General features: G+C 46.7%; 1 protein-coding gene across 1 annotated transcript in view; it reads left to right on the top strand.

The window, feature by feature from the left end:
• Positions 1-20,758, top strand: part of gpx3 (glutathione peroxidase 3) — a 41,191-nt gene extending 20,433 nt beyond the window's left edge. Inside the window, exons 2-5 of the mRNA XM_063053036.1 lie at positions 5,656-5,809; positions 10,409-10,526; positions 11,422-11,521; positions 19,685-20,758. Of these exons, the coding sequence (XP_062909106.1) occupies positions 5,656-5,809; positions 10,409-10,526; positions 11,422-11,521; positions 19,685-19,903 (591 nt within the window). The 3' untranslated portion in view covers positions 19,904-20,758. The remainder of the gene's footprint in view (positions 1-5,655; positions 5,810-10,408; positions 10,527-11,421; positions 11,522-19,684) is intronic.
• Positions 20,759-22,602: the final 1,844 nt, after the last annotated feature.

Here is a 22,602-nt window from a genome sequence, read left to right as displayed (position 1 = left end):
CAAATGTAGGCAAATGGGACCAGTAGGTCTGAGAGGCCTCAGGGATGAGCAGTCCCAGTGGTGGACGTACCTTGTAAAGGATGCTTTTGGTCACCTGAATCACTCAGGTAGAGATTACCCTGATTATTGCAATATTTCTGCTTACTGGAGCTTGTTTCCGAGAGGTTAGATTGCACCCACTGGTAATACCTGTCATACAACACTGACTCTGGCACGGGGAGCTGGGACACGCTGGAAATGAGCCCACTTACGGCCGCGGGTCTAAACATTCTGTCTGCCAAATAAGACAGCCCCACCCAGTGTGCGGTTTCTGCAGTGACTGAGCCCACTGTGTGAACCATTACCAGCACAGTTAGGATGGCATAACCTAACAGGACGTTACGGCAGAACCATAACACCAGAAGATATAGGAGCAGAATTAGGCCATTTGGTCCATCAAGTTTGCTCCTGATGAAGGGTCTCGGCCAAAATCATTGACTGTTCTTTCTTTTCCAAAAATGCTGACTTACCTGTTGAGTCTGTGTGTGTCGTACAGGAGAGAAACTAATTTATTGATGGCATAAATTATCAACTTCGGGTGGTTCTTTATCTGTAAGGATGGTTAGGCTCTTTAGTTGCACTACCTATTTAATTTTTAAAATATATATTTCTTATTGGAATTTATACTATATTTTATGTATAACACTGCTCTGCTACTACAAATTTCATGATATACATCGATGATAATAAACCTGATTCTGATTCGGGAAGAGTAGAATTTGCTGGCCTATAAGGAATGAACGTAAACACAAGAGATTCCACCGTTGCTGGAAGTCTGGAGCAGCACACACAAAATTCTGCAGGAACTCAGCAGGTCAGGAACAGTTACTACTTCTCAATCATCAGGCTCTTGAACCGGGGGGATAACTTCACTCAACTTCACTCACCCCCTCACTGAAATGTTCCCGCAACTTATGAACCCACTTTCAATGATTCTTCATCTCATGTTACTGATAGTTATTGTTTGCTTATTTATTTATTTGTTTGTTATTCTGTATTTGTTTTTTCTTTTTGTTTTTGCACACTTTATTGTCTTCTGCAGTGGCTGAACATTTAAGTTGGTGCAGTCTTTCACTGATTCTATGATAGTTATTAGATTTATTGAGTATGCCTGCAACAAAATGAATCTCAGTGTTGTATACGATAAAATATATGTACCTTGATAATTAATTTACTTTGAACTTTAGGGAAATAAATAGTTGACATTTTGATACAAGATAAAGGAGTAGAGACCTGAGAGTTATTGTTCACTGTGTAAATCCTACCCTGATTTTCCTACCAAAGCACAACACGTCACAATTGTCTCTATTAGATTCCACTTGCCATTTATCAACTCATTTTTCCAGCTGTCCCAGATCCTGCTGCAAGCTCCAACAGTGTCCAGTGCACTCCCAATTTCGGTGTCATTTGATCCAGTTAACCTCATTGTCACCCAGATCATTGACATAGCTGATTAACAAGAATGGATCCAGCTCCGATCGCTGAGACACACCACTAGTCACAGGCCTCCGGTCAGAGGGGCAACCATCTACTACCACTCTGTGGCTTCTTCTGCAAAGCCAATGTCTCATTCAATTTACTACCTCGTCTTGAATGCCAAATGTTGAAAGGACTACATAAGGTGGACCTGGAGAGAATGTTTCCTCAGGTGGGGGTATCCAGAACTGGAGGGCACAGCCTCAAAACTGAGGGGCGACCTTTTAGAACCCTAAGGAGGAATTTTTTTTTTTTAGCCAAAGAGTGGTGAATCTGTGGAATGCTCTGCCACAGACTGCAATGGAGGCCAAGTCTGCAGAATTTGATAGATTCCTGAACGGTCAGGCATCAAGGGATATGGTGAGAGGGCAGGTGTACAGGGATAAGTGGGATCCAGCATCAGCCATGATGCAAACAACAGGAATTCTGCAGATGCTGACGAAGGGTCTCGGCCTGAAACGTCAACTGCACCTCTTCTTAGAGATGCTGCCTGGCCTGCTGCGTTCACCAGCAACTTTGATGTGTGTCAGCCATGATGAAATGGCGGAGCGGACTCAGTAGCTTAGAAAACCTACAGCACTTCGGCCCACAATGCTGTGCCAAACATGTACTTATTTTAGAAATTACCTCGGCTTACCCATAGCCCTCTATTTTTCTAAGCTCCATGTATTTATCCAAGAGACTCTTAAAAGACCCTACTGTATCCACCTCCACCACCGTCGCCGGCAGCCCATTCCACGCACTCACCACCCTATGCATAAAAAAAACTTACCCCTGACATCTCCTCGGTATCTACTTCCAAGCACCCTAAAAGTATGCCCTCTCGTGTTAGCCATTTCAGCCCTGGGAAAAATCCTCTGACTATCCACACAATCAATGCCTCTCATCATTTTGTACACCTCTATCAGGTCACCTCTCATCCTCCGTCGCCCCAAGGAGAAAAGGCCAAGTTCACTCAACCTATTCTCATAAGGCATGCTCCCCAATCCAGGCAACATCCTTGTAAATCTCCTCTGCACCCTTTCTATAGTTTCCACGTCCTTCCTGTAGTGAGGTGACCAGAACTGAGCACAGTACTCCAAGTGGGGTCTGACCAAGGTCCTATATATCTGTAACATTACCTCTCGGGTCTTAAACTCAATCCCACAGTTGATGAAGGCCAATGCACCGTATGCCTTCTTAAGCACACAGACAACTTGCATGGCAGCTTTGAGTGTCCTATGGACTTGGACCCCAAGATCCCTCTGATCTTCCGCACTGCCAAGAGTCTTACCATTAATATTATATTTTGCCATCATATTTGACCTACCAAAATGAACCACCCCACACTTATCTGGGTTGAACTCCATCTGCAACTTCTCAGCCCAGTTTTGCATCCTATCAATGTCCCGCTGGAACCTCTGACAGCCCTCCACACTATCCACAACACCTCCAACCTTTGTGTCATCAGCAAATTTACTAACCCATCCCTCCACTTCCTCATCCAGGTCATTTATAAAAATCACAAAGAGTAGGGGTCCCAGAACAGATCCCTGAGGCACACCACTGGTCACCGACCTCCATGCAGGATATGACCCATCTACAACCACTCTTTGCCTTCTGTGGGCAAGCCAGTTCTGGATCCACAAAGCAATGTCTCATTGGATCCCATGCCTCCTTACTTTCTCAATAAGCCTTGCATGGGGTACCTTATCAAATGCCTTGCTGAAATCCATATACACTACATCTACTACTCTTCCTTCATCAATGTGTTTAGTCACATCCTCAAAAAATTCAATCAGGCTTGTAAGGCATGAGCTGCCTTTGACAAAGTCATGCTGACTATTCCTAACCATATTATGCTTCTCCAAATGATCATAAATCCTGCCTCTCAGGATCTTCTCCATCAACTTGCCAATCACTGAAGAAAGACTCACTGGTCTATAATTTCCTGGCCTACCTCTACTCCCTTTCTTGAATAAGAGAACAACATCTACAGCCCTCCCATCCTCCAGAACCCCTCCTGTTCCCATTGATGATGCAAAGATCATTGCCAGAGGCTCAGCAATCTCCTCCTTTGCCTCCCCCAGTAGCTGGGGTACATCTCATCCGGTCGCGTTGACATACCCAACTTGATGCTTTCCAAAAGCTCCAGCAAATCCTCTTTCTTAATGTCTATATGCTCAAGCTTTTCAGTCTGCTGTGTCATCCCTACAATCGCCAAGATTCTTTTCTGTAATGAATACTGAAGCAAAGTATTCATTAAGTATCTCTGCTGTCTCCTCTGGTTCCATACACACTTTTCCATTGTTACACTTGATTGGTCCTATTCTCTCATGTCTCATCCTCTTGCTCTTCACATTCTTGTGGAATGCCTTGGGGTTTTCCTTAATCTTGCTTGCCAAGGCCTTCTCATGGCCCCTTCTGACTCTCCTAATTTCATTCTTAAGGTCCTTCCTGCTAGCCTTATAATCAAGATCACTATCATCACTGCCTAGTTCTTTTCTTCTTGACTAGATTTACAACAGCCTTTGTACGCCACGGTTCCTGTATCCTACCATCCTTTCCCCGTCTCATTGGAATGTACCAATGCAGAACTCCACACAAATATCCCCTGAACATTTGCCATATTTCTGCCATACATTTCCCTGAGAACATCTGTTCCCAATTTATGCTTCCCTGCCTGATAGCTTCATACTTCCCCTTACTCCAGTTAAATGCTTTCCTAACTTGTCTGTTCCTATCCCTCGCCAATGCTATGGTAAAGGAGATAGCATTGTAATCACTATCTCCAAAATGCTCTTCCACTGAGAGACCTGACATCTGACCAGGTTCATTTCCGAATACCAGATCAAGTACAGCCTCTCCTCTTGTAGGCTTATCTACATATTGTATCAAGAAACCTTCTTGAACACACCTAACAAACTCCACCCCATCTAAACCCCTTGCTCTAGGGAGATGCCAATCAATATTTGGGTAATTAATATCTCCCACCATGACAACCCTGTTATTATTACACCTTTCCAGGAACTGTCTACCTATCTGCTCCCCGATGTCCCTGTTACTACTGGGTGGTCTATATAAAAAAAATACCCAGTAGAGTTATTGACCCCTTCCTGTTCCTAACTTCCACCCACAGAGACTCCGTAGACAATCCCTCCATGGCCTCCTCCTTTTCTGCAGCTGTGACACTAGCTTGAATGGCCTAATTCTGCTCCTACGTCTTATGGTCAGCTAGATCATTGATATGACAAATAAAAATGGAGCCAGCTCTGATCCCTGTGACACCTGGCTAGCCACAGGCTTCCAGTCAGAGAGGCAACAATCTACCACCACTCTTTGGCTTCTCCCACAAAGCCAATGTCTAATCCAATTTACTACCTCATCTTGAATGCTGAGTGACTGAACCTTCTTGACCAACCATCCATGAAGGACCTTGTCAAAGGCCTTGCCAAAGTCCATGTGGACAACATTCACTGTTTTGCTTTCAGTTCCTTTCCTGGTAACTCCCCCGAAAAAAGTTTGGTTAGACATGACCTACCATGCACAAAGCCAAGTTGACTCATCTCCAATCAGGCCCTGTCTATCTAAATACTTGTCTCTACATTCCCTTAGAATACTTACAATAACTGATGTCAGTTACTCAGGCCTATAATTCCCTGGCTTTCTTAAAGAGTGGGACAATATTAGCGATCTTCCAATCCTTGGCTACCTCATCATGGCTAAGGATATTTTAAGTATCTCTCCTACGCCCCCTGCAATTTTGGCATTAGCCTCCCACATGGTCCAAGGGAACACCTTGTCAAGCCCTGGGATTTATCAATCCTAACTTACTTCAAGACAGCAAACACCTCTTCCAACATAACCTGCTTTGCCATAATTCTACAAACTGTCTCCGATCTTGAAGCAAACAAAAATCCATTTAAGATCTTCCCCATCTCCTTTGGCTCCACACATGGATTACCACTCTGATCTTCCAGATGACCCATTTTGTCCCTTGCTATCCTTCTGCTCTTAATATATCGTAGACGCACTTGGGGGTCCTCCTTCACTTTTTCTGCCAGAGCAACCTCATGCCTTCTTTTGGCCCTCCTGAGTTATTTCTGAAGTGATAGGGTGAGGGAGAAATGATTGACTTTAATGTTGTTCTTGCTCTTGCAGACATCTCACTGTAAGTCTGTTCCTGGCACCATCTACGAATACCAGGCGATGGCTTTAAATGGGAGCAGGAACATCCATTTAAGTGAATACAGGGGGAAAACTGTGCTGATCGTCAACGTGGCGACGTTCTGAGGATTGACACAACAGTACGTTGGTAAGGGAGAGATTACTGCTCAAAATATATAAACCCATGAGAGCCATAGTCAGGATTTATAGTCAGTCTTTTTTGCTGGAGTAGAATAAGTTTAAGGCCATAAGACTAGCCTTTGGCTGAAGAAATTCCACCTCATCTCTGATCTTTACTCTGGCATGGTCCCAGAGGACTGGAAAATTGCAAATGTAACTTCAATCTTTAAGAAGGGAGGAAGACAAAGGAGAGGAAATTATAGGCCAGTTAGCCTAACAGTAGTTGAGAAAGTGTTGGAGTCTATTATTAAGGATGAGGTTTTGGGTTACTAGGATGAGAAAGATAAAATAAATCAAAGTCAGCATGGTTTCTGTAAAGGGAATTCTTGCTTAAAAAATCTGTTTGAGTTCTTTGAGGAAGTAACAAGTAGGGTGGACAAAGGAGAGACAGTGGATGTCATTTACTTGGATTTTCAGGAGGCATTTGATAAGGTGCCTCACATGAGGCTGCTTAACAAGATAAAATCCTGTGGCGTTACAGGAAAGATACCGGCATGGATAAAGGAATGGCTGACAGGCAGGAGGCAGCGAGTGGGAATAAAAGGGGCCTTTTCTGGTTGGCTGCCAATGACTAGTGGTGTTTCTCAGGGGTCAGTATTGGGACCCCTACTTTTCACATTGTTTGTCAATGATTTAGAAAATGAAATTGATGGCTTTATGGCAAAGTTTGCAGATGATATGATGATAGGTGGAGGGGTAGGTAGTGTTGAGGAAGCAATGTGATTGCAGCAGGACTTCGTCAAATTGGAAGAATGGGCAAAAAAGTGGCAGATGGAATACAGTATTGGGAAATGTATGATAATACATTTTGGTAAAAGGAACAATAGTGTGGACTATTATGTAAATAAGGAGAAGGTTCAAACATCAGAGGGGCAAAGGGACTTGGGAGTCCTCGTGCAAGACCCCCAGAAGGTTAATTTACAGGCTGAGTCTGTGGTAAAGAAGGCAAATGCAATGTTGGCATTTATTTCTAAGAGGAATAGAATATAAAAGCAATGAGATAATGCTGAGCCTTTATAAGACACCAGGCAGGCTGCATTTCGAGTATTGTCAACAGTTTTGGACCCCTTATCTTAAAAAGAATGTGTTGTCATTGGAGAAAGTCCAGAGGAGGTTCACGAGGATGATTCTGGGAATGAAGGGGTTAACGTATGAGAAGCGTTTGGTAGCTTCTGGCCTGTACTCACTGGAATTTAGAAGAATGCAGGCAGGGATCTCATTAAAACCTACTGAATGTTGAAAAGACTAGATAGGGTGGATGTGGAGAGGATGTTTCCTATGGTGGGGGTGTCCAGAACTAGAGGGCACAGCCTCAAAATTGAGAGGCGACCCTTTAGAACAGAGGTAAGGAGGAATTTTTTTAGCTAAAGGGTGGTGAATCTGTGGAATGCTCTGCCGCAGACTGTGGTTGAGGCCAAGTCCGTGATATATTGAAAGAGGAAGTTGGTCATTTCCTGAATGGTCAAACGTCAAGGGATATGGTGAGAGGACAGGTGTATGGCATTGAATGGACTCCAGGACCAGCTATGATGAAATGGCGGAGCAGACTTGATGGGCTGATTCTGTTCCTATGTCTTGTTGTCTTGTGGTCTTATGGTCTTATCTTTGTAAATACCTCACAATCTACCTCATTAAACCTGCACCTTATTGTCTGCCTGTCACACTTTATTCTGCATTCTGTTATTGTTTTCCCTCGTTTTACCTCGATGCACTGTGTAATGATCTGATCTGTATGAACAGTGTGCAAGACAAGTTTTTCCTGGGCCCTCAGAGGCTCCATCTTCCTCTCACCCCAACCCTCCCCTCTCCACTGACACCCCCAGCCTCCCCCCTCCCCCCTCTGATCCCAGCTCTCATCCGTGCCGGGTCTTTACCATCCCCTCCGACCTTCAACTGTCGGAGGCAGAGCGCTCTGTTCTCAGTAAGGGCCTCACCTTTGTCCCCCTTCTCCCACACCTCAGCGAGTTCCGTGTTCACCATGATGCGGAACTTTTCTTCCGCCATCTCCGTCTCCAAACCTACTTCTTCGGCAAGGACTCTTCCACCCCCACCGATGACCCCTTCTCCCATCTTCAACCCTCCTCTTCTTCATGGACACCCCGCTCTGGTCTTCTGCCTGCTCTGGATCTCTTTATCGCTAATTGCCGACGGGACATCAACCGTCTCGACTTCACCGCACCTTGTCCCCATTCCAACCTCACTCCTTCGGAACGCTCTGCTCTCCACTCCCTCCGCACTAATCCTAACCTTATTATTAAACCCGCCGATAAGGGGGGTGCTGTTGTAGTCTGGCGTACTGACCTCTACCTTGCCGAGGCACAGCGACAACTCACGGATACCTCCTCTTATTTACCCCTGGATCGTGACCCCACTAAGGAGCACCAGGCCATTGCCTCCCACACCATCACCGACTTTATCCGCTCAGGGGATCTCCCATCCACTGCTACCAACCTTATAGTTCCCACACCTCGCACTTCCCGTTTCTACCTCCTACCCAAGATCCACAAACCTGCCTGTCCAGGTAGACCCATTGTCTCAGCTTGCTGCTGCCCCACAGAACTCATCTCTGCATACCTCAACACGGTTTTATTCCCCCTTGTTCAATCCCTTCCTACCTATGTTCGTGACACTTCTCACGCTCTTAAACTTTTCGATGATTTTAAGTTCCCTGGCCCCCACCGCTTTATTTTCACCTTGGATGTCCAGTCCCTATATACTTCCATCCCCCATCAGGAAGGTCTCAAAGCTCTACGCTTCTTTTTGGATTCCAGACCTAATCAGTTCCCCTCTACCACCACTCTGCTCCGTATAGTGGAATTAGTCCTTACTCTTAATAATTTCTCCTTTGGCTCCTCCCACTTCTTCCAAACTAAAGGTGTAGCTATGGGCACCCGTATGGGTCCTAGCTATGCCTGCCTTTTTGTTGGCTTTGTGGAACAATCTATGTTCCGTGCCTATTCTGGTATCTGTCCTCCACTTTTCCTTCGCTACATCGATGACTGCATTGGCGCTGCTTCCTGCACGCATGCAGAGCTCGTTGACTTTATTAACTCTGCGTCCAACTTTCACCCTGCCCTCAAGTTTACCTGGTCCATTTCCGACACCTCCCTCCCCTTTCTAGATCTTTCTGTCTCTGTCTCTGGAGACAGCTTATCCACTGATGTCTACTATAAGCCTACTGACTCTCACAGCTATCTGGACTATTCCTCTTCTCACCCTGTCTCTTGCAAAAACACCATCCCCTTCTCGCAATTCCTCTGTCTCCGCTGCGTCTGCTCTCAGGATGAGGCTTTTCATTCTAGGACGAGGGACATGTCTTCCTTTTTTAAAGAAAGGGGCTTCCCTTCCTCCACTATCAACTCTGCTCTTAAACGCATCTCCCCCATTTCACGTACATCTGCTCTCACTCCATCCTCCCGCCACCCCACTAGGAATAGGGTTCCCCTGGTCCTCACCTACCACCCCACCAGCCTCCGGGTCCAACATATTATTCTCCGTAATTTCCGCCACCTCCAACGGGATCCCACCACTAAGCACATCTTTCCCTCCCTGCCTCTCTCTGCATTCCGCAGGGATCGCTCCCTACGCGACTCCCTTGCCCATTCGTCCCCCCCCATCCCTCCTCACCGATCTCCCTCCTGGCACTTATCCGTGTAAGCGGAACAAGTGCTACACATGCCCTTACACTTCCTCCCTTACCACCATTCAGGGCCCCAGTCAATCCTTCCAGGAGAGGCAACACTTCACCTGTGAGTCGGCTGGGGTGATATACTGCGTCCGGTGCTCCCGATGTGGCCTTTTATATATTGGCGAGACCCGACGCAGACTGGGAGACCGCTTTGCTGAACACCTACGCTCTGTCCGCCAGAGAAAGCAGGATCTCCCAGTGGCCACACATTTTAATTCCACATCCCATTCCCATTCTGACATGTCCATCCACGGCCTCCTCTACTGTAAAGATGAAGCCACACTCAGGTTGGAGGAACAACACCTTATATTCCGTCTGGGTAGCCTCCAACCTGATGGCATGAACATTGGCTTCTCTAACTTCCACTAATGCCCCACTTCTCCCTCGTACCCTATCTGTTACTTATTTTTATATACACATTCTTTCTCTCACTCTCCTTTTTCTCCCTCTGTCCCTCTGAATACACCCCTTGCCCATCCTCTGGGTCTCCCCCCCATCCCCCCCTCTTTCTTCCCGGACCTCCTGTCCCACGATCCTCTCGTATCCCTTTTGCCAATCACCTGTCCAGCTCTTGGCTCCATCCCTCCCCCTCCTGTCTTCTCCTATCATTTTGGATCTCCCCCTCCCCCTCCCACTTTCAAATCCCTTACTCACTCTTCCTTCAGTTAGTCCTGATGAAGGGTCTCGGCCTGAAACGTCGACTGCACCTCTTCCTACAGATGCTGCCTGGCCTGCTGCGTTCACCAGCAACTTTGATGTGTGTTGCTTGAATTTCCAGCATCTGCAGATTTCCTGTTCTTTTTCCACTGTACCTCAGTACATGTGACAATAATGAATCAATTCACCGATTCACAGTCAATGTGTCTGATCCCTTCTCAGAACTGAATGCACTACACACAGAGATGGAACCCCTTAGTTTCACAATCCTCGCCTTCCCTTGCAACCAGTTTGGAAAACAGGAGCCAGGAAAGAATGAGGAGATATACCCCTTGTTGAAGTAAGTGAAAGACCTTCCTGTGACATTGGAGTGGCTGTGCAGAGCTGGTCGAGCCTTGTTGATGGGAGTTTGTGTGTATGGAGCTGCAAAGTCCAGCAAGCATTGGTGGTGGGAAGAAGGAAGTGAGTGACAGATTGTCTACTCCTGGACTGCAAGGCACGCTGCAGTGAGATATGCACTGGGGTACCATTTGTGGTCTTCAGCTGCTGAGGCTCGTTCACTTCACCGTTCGATGTGTTGTACATTCAGAGATGCTACTCTGCACACCACTATTGTAACATGTAGTTATTTGAGTTACTGTCGCCTTCCTGTCAGATTGAACCAGTCTGACCACTCGCATTAACACCCACAGAACTGCCACTCACTGGATGGTTTTTTTGTTTTACACCACTCTCTGTAAACTCTAGAGACTTCTGTACACGAAAATCCCAGGAGATCTGCAGCTTCTGAGATACTCAAACCGCCCAGTCTGACACCAACAATCACTCCATGATCAAAAGTCACTTAGATCACACTTTTCCCCAGTCTGAACAACAACTGAACCTCTTGGCCATGCCTGCATGCTTTTAAGCAGGAGTTGCTGCTACACCAATTGGCTGATTAGTTATTTGTATTAACAAGTAGATGTACGGGGTCCATAATAAAATGGCCACTAAGTGTAATGAAACTGGGCTGAAGATGGAGAAGTTGGCTGGTGATTCTTCTGACAATGATACAGTGGGGGGGGGGACATCCACTGTGGTGTGAGGAAGCAGAGAGGCTGTGAGAGTATGTTCTGTCATGGGACGGGATAGGAGGAATTCTACTGGGCTACACATTAGTTTCAAGTGGTGGGGGTGCACTTGGGGGCGGGGTCTTCACTGCATCACAACTTCACCTTGCTGTCTGGTCACAGGTATATCCGTCCTGGGGGGGGCTACGTGCCCAAGTTTCAGCTATTCCAGAAGGGTGACGTGAACGGCGAGAACGAGCAGGCCCTGTTCACCTACCTGAAGGTGAGTGTGTCCCAGAGAGCATGCTGGGAAAGCCCTCTGAACTCCGAGAGTATTGCACACAGTTCTAGTTGCCGTCCCATTACAGGAAGCATGTAGAGTCTCCAGTGAGAGGATGGCAAAAGCTTTTATAAATCTATAAAGCGGAAGAGGGTGGCTAAAGTCAACGTTGGTCCCTTGGAAGACGAGAAGGGGAAATTGATATTGGGTGATAAGGAAATGGCTGAGGCATTGAATGACTGTTTTGTGTCGGTCTTCACGGTGGAGGACACTCCTAATATGCCAAAGAAGGATGTTATGGACAAAATGGGAGGTGAGGACCTCGATAAAATCACTGTCACTAAAGAGATAATGATGAGCAAATTAAAGGGCCTGAAGATAGATAAGTCCCCTGGTCCTGATGGGATGGATCCAGGGTGCTGAGGGAATTGGCAGAGGTTATGGTAGACGCGATGGTAATCATTTACCAAAACTCTCTAGACTCTGGGCAGGTCCTGGAGGATTGGAAGACAGCAAATGTCACGCCACTTTTTAAAAAAGGATGTAGGCAAAAGACGGGCAACTATAGGCCAGTTAGCTTAGCATCTGTAGTCGGGAAAACGCTTGAAGCTGTCATTAAGGAAGAAATAGTGAAACATTCAGAAAGGAGTGGTTCCATTAGACAGACGCAGCATGGATTCAGAAAGGGCAGATCCTGTTTGACAAACTTACTGGAGTTCTCGGAGGACGTAATGAGTGCAGTGGATAGAGGAGAACAGGTGGATGTCACATACTTGGATTTCCAGAAGGCGTTCGATAAGGTGCCACACAAGAGACTTATAAATAAGAAATGGATGCATGAAGTTGGAGGAAGTGTATTGGCATGGATAGTGGATTGATTAACCAATAGAAGGCAGAGAGTTGGTATAAATGGGTGTTTCTCCGGTTGGCAGTCAGTGGTGAGTGGGGTGCCGCAGGGGTCGGTGCTGGGCCCACAGCTGTTTACCATTTACACTGATGATTTGGAAGAGGGGACTGAGTGTAGCGTAGCAAAATTTGCTGATGACACTAAACTGAGTGGAAAAGCAAATTGTACAGAGGATGCGGAGAGTCTGCAGAGGGATACAGATAGGTTAAGTGGGTGGGCCAAGGTCTGGCAGATGGAATACAACGTTGGTAAATGCGAGATCATCCACTTTGGAAGGAATAATAGAAGAGCAGATTATTATTTAAATGGTGAAAGATTGCAGCATGCTGTTGTGCAGAGGGACTTGGGAGTGCTTGTTCATGAATCCCAAAAAGTTGGCTTGCAGGTACAACAGGTTATTAAGAAGGCAAATGAAATGTTGGCATTCATTGCTAGAGGGATTGAATTCAAGAGTAGGGAGGTCATGCTGCAACTATACAGGGTACTGGTGAGGCCACACCTGGAGTACTGTGTGCAGTTCTGGTCTCCATATTTGAGGAAGGATATACTGGCTTTGGAGGCAGTGGAGAGGAGGTTTACCAGGTTGATTCCAGGGATGAAGGGTTTAACTTATGAGGAGAGATTGAGTCCCCTGGGACTGTACTCTCTGGAGTTCAGAAGAATGAGGAAAGGATCTTACAGAAACATACAACATTTTGAAAGGGATAGATAAGCTAGAAGTAGGGAAGTTGTTTCCATTGGTAGGTGAGACTAGAACTAGGAGACATTACCTCAAGATTCAGGGGAGAAGATTTAGGATGGAGATGAGGAGAAACTGTTCTTCCCCCAGAGAGTGGTGAACCTGTGGAATTCTCTGCCCAGGGAAGCAGTTGAGGCTTCTTCTCTAAATATATTTAAGATACAGTTAGATAGATTTTTACATAGGGGAATTAAGGGTTATGGGGAAAAGGCAGGTAGATGGAGCTGAGTTTACGGACAGATCAGCCATGATCTTATTGAATGGCAGGGATGGCCTACTCCCGCTCCTATTTCTTATGTTCTTACTTGGGATACCACAGTAGCGCAGAGGTTAGCATGACATTATTACAGCTTAGGGCACTGGTGTTTGAATTCAATCCTGACATCCTCTGTAAGGAAGTCTGTACATCCTTCCCGTGTGCGAGTGTGTGAATGTGTGTCCTCTGGGTGCTCTGGTTTCCTCCCAGAGTCCAAAGACACACCGGGCAGGTTAATTGGTTATTGTAAATTGCCCCATGATTAGATGAGGGTTAAATCAGTGTTGTTGGTGGTTGCAGCTCGAAGAGCTGAAAAAGCCTATTCTGCACGGTATCCCTAAACCAGGGGTCCCCAACCTCGGGTCTACAGACCCTTTGCTTAATGGTTTTGGTCCATGGCGTAGGCAAAGTTGGGAACTCCTGCTCTGAATAAATCAAAGTAAATCAGAGGTTCACCAGGATGCTGCCTGGATTAGAGAGGATGCCTGGATTGGAGAGGATGCTCTGTACTGATTAGAGAGGATGCCTGGATTGGAGAGGATGCTCTGTACTGTACTGGAAGGCGAGGTGGACAACCTTGGGTTGTTTCCTCTGGAAGCTGAAAGGAGAGCTGATGAAAGTTTATGAAAGGCTTAGATGGAGTAGAGAGCTGGACAGCATGTTAACGCAGCGGTCAGCATTGTTACTGTGTCAGCTGTAAATCCCACCACTATCTGTGAAGAGTTTGTGTGTTCTTCCCATGACCCCGCGGGTTTCCTCTGGGTGCTCTGGTTTCCTCCCATAGTCCAAAGACGTACTGATTAGTAGGCTAACTGGTCACATGGGTCTAATTGGACACCATGGCTTGTTGGGACTATTCTAAATCTCTAAAATCTAAATGTAAGCTTAAAATCTTTACCTCAGGTCAAAAAGTCCAGTACCAGAGGGCGTGCATTGAAGGTGAGAGGGGTGATTTGAAAGGAGGTTTGACTGGCAAGTTGATTTGATACAGAGAGCAGTGGGTGCCTGGGGTGGTGCTGGTGATTAATATGACAGAAGCGGTCAAGAGTCTCGTAGATCAGCACCTGAACGTGCAGAGAACAGAGTGTTACAGACATGTGTGGGCAGAAAGGATTAGTTCTGTTGGGCGTATAATTAACCGTTTAATTATTTCATTTGGAGATGCAGCACGGTGACAGGCTCTACCAGCCCAATGAGACTGTGCCCATGTGACCAATTAACCGACTAGCCCCCATGTCTTTTGACTGTGGGAGGAAACTGGAGCACCCAGAGGAAACCCACGTTGTCATGGGGAGAAGGTACAAGTTCCTTACGGAGAGCATTGGGAATTGAATCCGGGTCACTGGTACTGTAACAACACCACGCCAACCCCCGTACGACGGTGTGCCTGTTGTTCAGCACAACATCGTGAGCCAAAGGGCTTTTTCCAGTGCTGCTTTGTCCCAGGTCAAATATGATGGCAGAATATCATATTAATGGTAAGACTCTTGGTTGTATGGAGGATCAGAGGGATCTTGGGGTCCGAGTCCATAGGACACTCAAAGCTGCTACGCAGGTTGACTCTGTGGTTAAGAAAGCATACGGTGCATTGGCCTTCATCAATCATGGGATTGAGTTTAAGAGCCGAGAGGTAATGTTGCAGCTATATAGGACCCTGGTCAGACCCCACTTGGAGTTCTGTGCTCAGTTCTGGTCACCTCACTGCAGCAAGGACATGGAAACCATAGAAAGGGTGCAGAGGAGATTTACAAGGATGTTGCCCGAATTGGGGAGCATGCCTTATGAGAATAGGTTGAGTGAACTTGGTCTTTTCTCCTTGGTGTGACGGAGGATGAGAGGTGACCTGATACAGGTGTATAAAATGATGAGAGGCATTGATCATGTGGATAGTCAGAGGCTTTTTCCCAGGACTAAAATGTCTAGAAAGAGAGGGAATAGTTTTAAGGTGCTTGGATGTAGGTACAGAGGAGATGTCGGGGGTAGTTTTTTAACGTGGCGGCGGAGGAGGTGGGCACGATGGGGTATTTTAAGAGACTTCTGGATAGGTACATGGAGCTTAGAAAAATAGAGGGTTATGGGTAAAGCCTAGGTAGTTCTAAAGTAAGGACATGTTCAGCACAGCTTTGTGGGCCGAAAGGTCTGTATTGTGCTGTAGGTTTTCTGTGTTCTATGTTCTGTGTACATAGGGGGCCAGGAGAATGCTACACTGCCTTCCAGTGATGCCTGGGTGGGGCAGAGAACATTAGTACTCACTGCAGTTTAGAAGAATGAGGGAAATCTCATTAAAACCAATTGATTGTTGAAAGGTCTAGATGGAAATGATGTAGAGATAATGTATCCCATAGTGGGGGAGTCCAGAACTCAGAGTAGAGGGACGACAATTTAGACTGGATATGAGGAGGAATTTCTTTAACCGGAGGATGGTGATTCTGTGAAACCGATTGCCACAGGTAGCTCTGGAGGCCAAGTCATGGGATAGGTTGACAGGTTCTTGATTGGTCAGGATGTCAAAGGTTATGGGGAGAAGGCAGGAGAATGAGGTTGAGAGGGATAATAAATCAGTCATGATGGAATGGCGGGGCCCTCGATAGGCCAAATGGCCTCATTCTGTTCCTGTGTCTTATGGTCTTTCTAGCTGAATGCTGCCTTGTGAACTCTGAGTGTTTATTTGCGGGGGTTTTACAAATGTCATCAGATTGGACTGACATAGTCATGCAGCGTTTTGATCCACAATGTCGACCTTCCCTCAGCCTCCACAGATGCTGCCTGACCCACTGAGTTGCTCCAGCAGCCTGCTTCCATTCCAAATATCCGTTTGGTGTCTCCTCCTGAAGACTGGTGTAGCTTTCCACCGGGGTGAAAGGCTGAATGCATTCACCCTGTCTGTGCCCCCTTGTGATTTTCTAACATCACTTAAAATCTCTTCTCAGTCTCTTCCGCTCTAAATTTCAAAGTCAATTTATTATCAAAGGATGTACAGTACTGTGCAAAAGTCTTGGGCACATATATATATATATATATATATATAACAAGGGTTTTGCACAGAACTGTATTTGTCAACACGGCACAGAGAGTGACTTTATAAAGGACGTTGGGAATGGTGAGGGTGGAGTGCCACAGGAGGTGTGTGGGACAGGTGGCAGAGAAGGTGTGCCAGGGCCAGGGGTGGTGTGGGTGCAGACACACCCAGCCCTGAGACACCAGGCAGGGTCATTTGATTCCAAACAATTGGTTTATTGATCATTACAGGATGTCTCTCTGGTGCTTCCTGCTCCCTCCCCTCTCCCTTCCCCTTTTCCCAACTCTGATTCCCCTCTCCCAGCCCCCTTCCCACTCTCAGTCCACAACAGAGACCCATATCAGAATCAGGTTTATCATCACTCACATGTTATGAAATTTATTTTTTTTTTGTAGCCGTACAGTGCAATACGTAAAGATACTACAGTCCTGTGCAAAAATCTTAGTCACCCTAAGTATATATATGTGCCTAAGACTTTTGCACAGTACTGTATTTGTCACCATATACAACCCTGGGGTTAATTTTCTTGTGGACATTCACAGTAGATAGAACGAAAAAGTACACACCAGCACACAAAGACAGACCAACAACCAATGTGCACAAGAAGGTAAACTGCATTAAAGAAAAATAAACAAACAATAACAACAATAAATAGATAAGTAATAAATAATATTGAGAACAGAGTCTTTGAAAGTGGGTCTGTAGATTGTGGAATCTGTTCAGCATTGAGGTGAGTTGGAATGCCTGATGGTTGAGGGGTAATAACTGTTCCTAAATCTGGTGGAGTGGGTCCCCAGTGGCAGCAATGAGAAGAGAGCATATCCTGGAAGATGGGGGTCTTTGGTGTAGGAGCGTTCCTTGTAAAAGTGCTCAGTTGTGGGAGGGGTTTGCATGTGACGGACTGGGCTGTGTCCATTACATTTGTAGAATTTTGCATTCCATACAATGTCTTGATGAGGCCCAGTCAGTATACACTCCACTGTGCATCTCAGTCTCCTATGCTCCAAGGAATTAATCTAACCTCGCCCTACAATTCAATCCTGTTATTCCTGACAAAATCGTTGTAGATCTCTGCTACATTTTTTCCAGTCTAATAACACATGCAAAATGCTGGAGGCGCTCAGCAGGCTGGGCAGCTGCTACGGAGAGGGATTAAAAAGTCAACAGCTCAGGCTGAGATTCTTCATCAGGGTGAAAGGTCTGATGAAGAGTCCTGGCCTGAAACGTTGACTGGTTGTTCCCCTCCATAGATGTTGCCTGACCTGCTTAGTTCCTCCAGTATTTTGTGTGTGTTGCTTTGGATTTCCAACATCTGCAGAATCTCTAGTGTTGCTTTTTGATAACATCTTTCCTATAGGAGGGCAGCTAAAACTGAACACTATACTCCAATGCAGCCTCGCCAGCCTCCGAACTCCTGTACTCAGTGCCCTGACCAGCCTCCGAACTCCTGTACTCAGTGCCCTGACCAGCCTCCGAACTCCTGTACTCGGTGCCCTGACCAGCCTCCGAACTCCTGTACTCGGTGCCCTGACCAGCCTCCGAACTCCTGTACTCGGTGCCCTGACCAGCCTCCGAACTCCTGTACTCGGTGCCCTGACCAGCCTCCGAACTCCTGTACTCGGTGCCCTGACCAGCCTCCGAACTCCTGTACTCGGTGCCCTGACCAGCCTCCGAACTCCTGTACTCGGTGCCCTGACCAGCCTCCGAACTCCTGTACTCGGTGCCCTGACCAGCCTCCGAACTCCTGTACTCGGTGCCCTGACCAGCCTCCGAACTCCTGTACTCGGTGCCCTGACCAGCCTCCGAACTCCTGTACTCAGTCCTCTGACCAGCCTCCGAACTCCTGTACTCAGTGCCCTGACTGATGAAGGCCAGTGTGCATAAGCCCTCTTCACTACACCAGTTTCCCCGTGACTCCTCTTTCTGGGAACCATACATATGTACTCCATGATCTCTTTATTCTGAGACTCTTGCCACAGCCCTGCTCTTCGCTGGGGAAAGTCTTACCAGGGTAAGACTTTCCAAAATTCAATACTTCAAACTTATCTGAATTAAACACTTTGCCATTCCTTGACCCACTTGCTGATCAAGATCTATCTGCAACATTTGATAGCCTTCACCATTATCCTATTTTAGTATCATCTGCAAACTTACTATCCATGCCTTGTATATTCTCATCCAAATACTTGATAAATAGTTTACAACTAATTCATACATCAGTTCAAGTTCAATTTTAATGGTCATTCCACCATACATAGGTATACCCCTAAATAAAACAGTGTTTCGTTGAAGCCAAAGGGCAAAACACAGTACATCCAGGGCATCTTCAAGGAGTGATGCCTCAGAAAGACAGCGTCCAGGACTCCATCACCCAGGACATGTACTCAATGATTTAGGAACAGCTTCTTCCCCTCTGCCATCAGATTTCTGAATGGACAATGAGCCTATAAACACTACCTCACTACTTCTTTAATTTTTATTTTTGCACTATTTTTTTAAATTTAACCTTTTAATGTATAGTATATATACTTACAGTAATTCAGTTTTTTTTGCTATTATATATTGCTGCCGCAAAGACAACTAATTTCACGACACGTGCCAGTGATATTAATTCTGATTCTGATACAGTCACACACAGCACATACAGGGACAAAACAATATTAGCACTAATGCCTGAGTGGCATGTCCTGTAGATTGACGGTGCATGGGATGTTGTCCTGGAGCCACGTTTCTGCAAGAACAAGCCTGCAGCAGTTCCTCATGTCGAGCTGTGTCAGTCACAATCAAACACAATGCAGCTTGTTATCCTGGGAGTGAACAATAGAGGGCAGCACCAACGGGAGAGCTGACCTACAGGGTTTAAGCCCCCAGCCAGCACTCACCTTCTGCGACTCTGTTCTCTCCTACCCCGCCTCCGGTGCCTCCTCGCTGGATGGCTGTAACAGGTGATACCGCGGCACGAGGGCGTGGTCCGTGCAACAACTGAGACCACACAGCTGCCCCACCGTCGGTCTGGACAATGAACCAATGAACTGGACGGGCAGTATCTTGTATTACCAATGTCCAACAGGGTCTTGCCATCACAGCAAAAATGTTTAAGGCAAACATTTACAACTTCTGTTGGATCCAGAGAGGATCCTGAGATCATTGGTGACGCCATCTTAGTGAAAACCAATTACTCCTCCAGGAAAAGTACTTAATTAGTCGTGCGTCTCCTGAAGAATGTCTGTTCTTTCTCTCCACAGAGATCCTGTCCCCCGGTGGGTGACAGTTTTGGTGACCCTGACAGACTCTACTGGAAGCCGCTCAAAATGTCTGACATCAAGTGGAACTTTGAGAAGTTTCTCATCGGCCCCGACGGCAAACCCGTGCGGCGGTGGCACCCCAGACTGCCCGTGTCCATGGTCAAGCAGGACATTGTCCAGTACTTACGCACCCTGCACCACCTAGAACGGCCCACCTAAATGCTGCCCCACACACTTTGCCCATATCCTCAGACAATGGTTCAATTTAGCTCAGTGAGTTTCTACCTCCTCACCTCTTCCACTGCTCTGCCTCCTATCTCCCCAGCTCTTTCTCGGTACCTCCCTCCATCCCACTCTCCCTCTTCTTCCTCTCCTTCTGAACTTCTCTCTCTCCACAGATCCATATTTATTCCCATATAGGTTCCAATCCTCTTTCCTTGTTTTTCCCTACATCTCTCAACCACCTTGCCCTCTCTCCTCTCTCACCCTTCTATTTTCCCACCCACGTATCCCTTCTCCCCTACATCCTTCCCCTTCTTCCCCTTCTTCCTCCTTCCCCCTTTCTCTTCATCTCAGATCTCTTCACTCTCCTTTTTCATTCCATTTTAAGGCCCCTGCGCCCTTTCAACCTCCCTCCCTCCTGCCCTCACATGGTCCGTTACCATGAACGGCTCGAGAACTGATACCGGGAGAGTCTCTGGTCACACCCTCCTCCCCCACAAAGCACCACGCTCCCTCGGCCAAATCGAACCATTGTCCGATGCATGTGAAAAACCTGTAGTGTCAGCTGCTTTTCCCCTTGCTTTCCTCTGAGTTCCCACACAAGCCCCAGGGCTGGGGAAGGGGGTAGGAAGTTGACGGGAAGACAACAGCAGGATGACGATCAGATCTACAAGCAGCCTTGGCGGCCAGTTCTGGTCTGAAGTTGCGCCGAGTTTGGGTCAGGCTCTTGTGCATTCGAGCTTCTCGTAACTCCGCGCGGGCTACATTGTCTCTCAGTCTACTACCCCTCCACCCCTCCTGTTGCAATCCAGCAAGCTGATGGAATTTAACAATAAACCACCCTATTGCCAACCTGGCCTGGAGAACTCCTTCCTAAAATGTGAAGCTATCTCCTCAGGCACATACACCTCTGATGCAAGGATTCAAACCTGCATTCAGTCACTCATCTCTAAGAAAGACATCATTAATGAGGTTGGGAGAAACCACAACTAGAGGTCATGGGTTAAGGGTGAAAGGTGAAATATTTAAGGGGATCGTGAGGGAAACCTCTTCACTCGGAGGGTCATGAGAGTGCATGTAGTGGATGCGGGTTTGATTTTATCATTTAAAGATAAATTTAGATGGGTACATGGATGGGATTTTTACGTCTTATAACTCCAAAACATAAAAAAAACTAAAAGGAAAACAAGGTGTCTGGGACATAACTTGTGTACATTAGTTTTTGCTTCTGGCGAGGCGCATACGTATATGATCTGGTGGCATACTGACGTATGCCATCACATATTTCATACGTATAACCAGAATGAATTATTTCGAAAGGATCGAACAATACTGTATCACTCAAATATTACTGAAATATTAAATACACAACAGGGAGAGGTGTGGAGGGGTTTGGTCTGGATGCAGGTCAATGGGACCAGGCAGAATTGTAGTCAACACGGACTAGATGGGACAAAGGGCCTCTTTCTGTGCTGTTTTGTCTATGACTCTATGATTCTATGACCCTAATTAAAGAGCAGGAGAGTAGGGCAGTAGTTAGCATCCAGGTCATTGACGCAGGTTCCATTCTGCTGCCGTCTCTAAGGGGTTTGTACGTTCTCCCCATGACTATGTGGGTTTCCTCTGGGTGCCCTGGTTTCCTCCCACATTCCAAAGGTACACTAGTAGGTTAATTGGTCACATGGGTTCCTTAAGCTTGTCATAACCAGGGACGGTAATGGGGATAAGCTCCCACTACCTATTACTGTAGATGCTCAGAATGGCATGCTACTCAAACAGGCTCTGATGACCAAGTCCAGCTCCTGGCCTTCGCATGTGGCTTAGCTACCAAGCCTGGTGGGAACCTTTCTACTGAGAGGGGAAGGGGCAAATGTGGGTTACTGGTGCCTTAAAACCAGTCGATTTGGGCAGATGAGGCTCGTCAGCTGTGGTTGGCAGCTCATCTCGACGAAGGAAAGCTCTGACTTCCGATCTCTGATCGCCGCAGTTGCCAAGCTAAGTCAGCCTCTACCATTCCTTTGGATTCAACAGCTGCGTGGAGGGTGGGGAGCTGGCTGCATGGGCAACAGCTTGCTCTCCATATCAGACTGCCTGGCTTGCGTATCATGTAATCAGCTGGGACGTAACAACCGTGGTTGACCCGGACCAGTGGAGGGCTGTCACATGGGTGTATTTGGGCAGCACGGGCTCACTGGGTTGGAAGGGCCTGTTGCTGTACTTTACCCTTTTAAAAATAATAATAATCTGGAAAGGCTGCAGAGAAGTTCTTATTGCCTCACTACAGGAAGGATGTGGAAGCTTCAGAGAGGGTGCAGAGGAGATTTACCAGGATGCTGCCTGAATTAGAGAGCGTGTCCAATGAGGATAGGTCAAGTGAGGTAGGGCTTTTTTTTTGTGGCAAGGAAGATCAGAGGGGACTCAGTAGAGATGCACAAGATGATAAAAGGCATAGATCGAGTGGATAACCAGAGGCTTTTCCCCAGGGTAGAAATGACTAATACGAGGAGGCATAATTTTAAGGTGATCGGAGGAAAGTATAGGGGGGTGTCAGAGGTAGGTTTTTCCACACAGAGAGTGGTGGGTGTGTGGAACACGCTGCCAGGGTGGTGGTAGAGGCAGATACATTAGGGACATTTAAGAGACTCTTAGGCAGATGGAGGGATAGAAAAATTAAGCTGAGTGGGAGGGTTGGGTTA

This window comes from Mobula hypostoma, chromosome 7, assembly GCF_963921235.1.
Source record: "Mobula hypostoma chromosome 7, sMobHyp1.1, whole genome shotgun sequence".
Lineage (NCBI taxonomy): Eukaryota > Metazoa > Chordata > Chondrichthyes > Myliobatiformes > Myliobatidae > Mobula > Mobula hypostoma.
The sequence above is the reverse complement of the archived record's forward strand: the minus strand, read 5'-3'. Positions and strand labels throughout refer to the sequence as shown.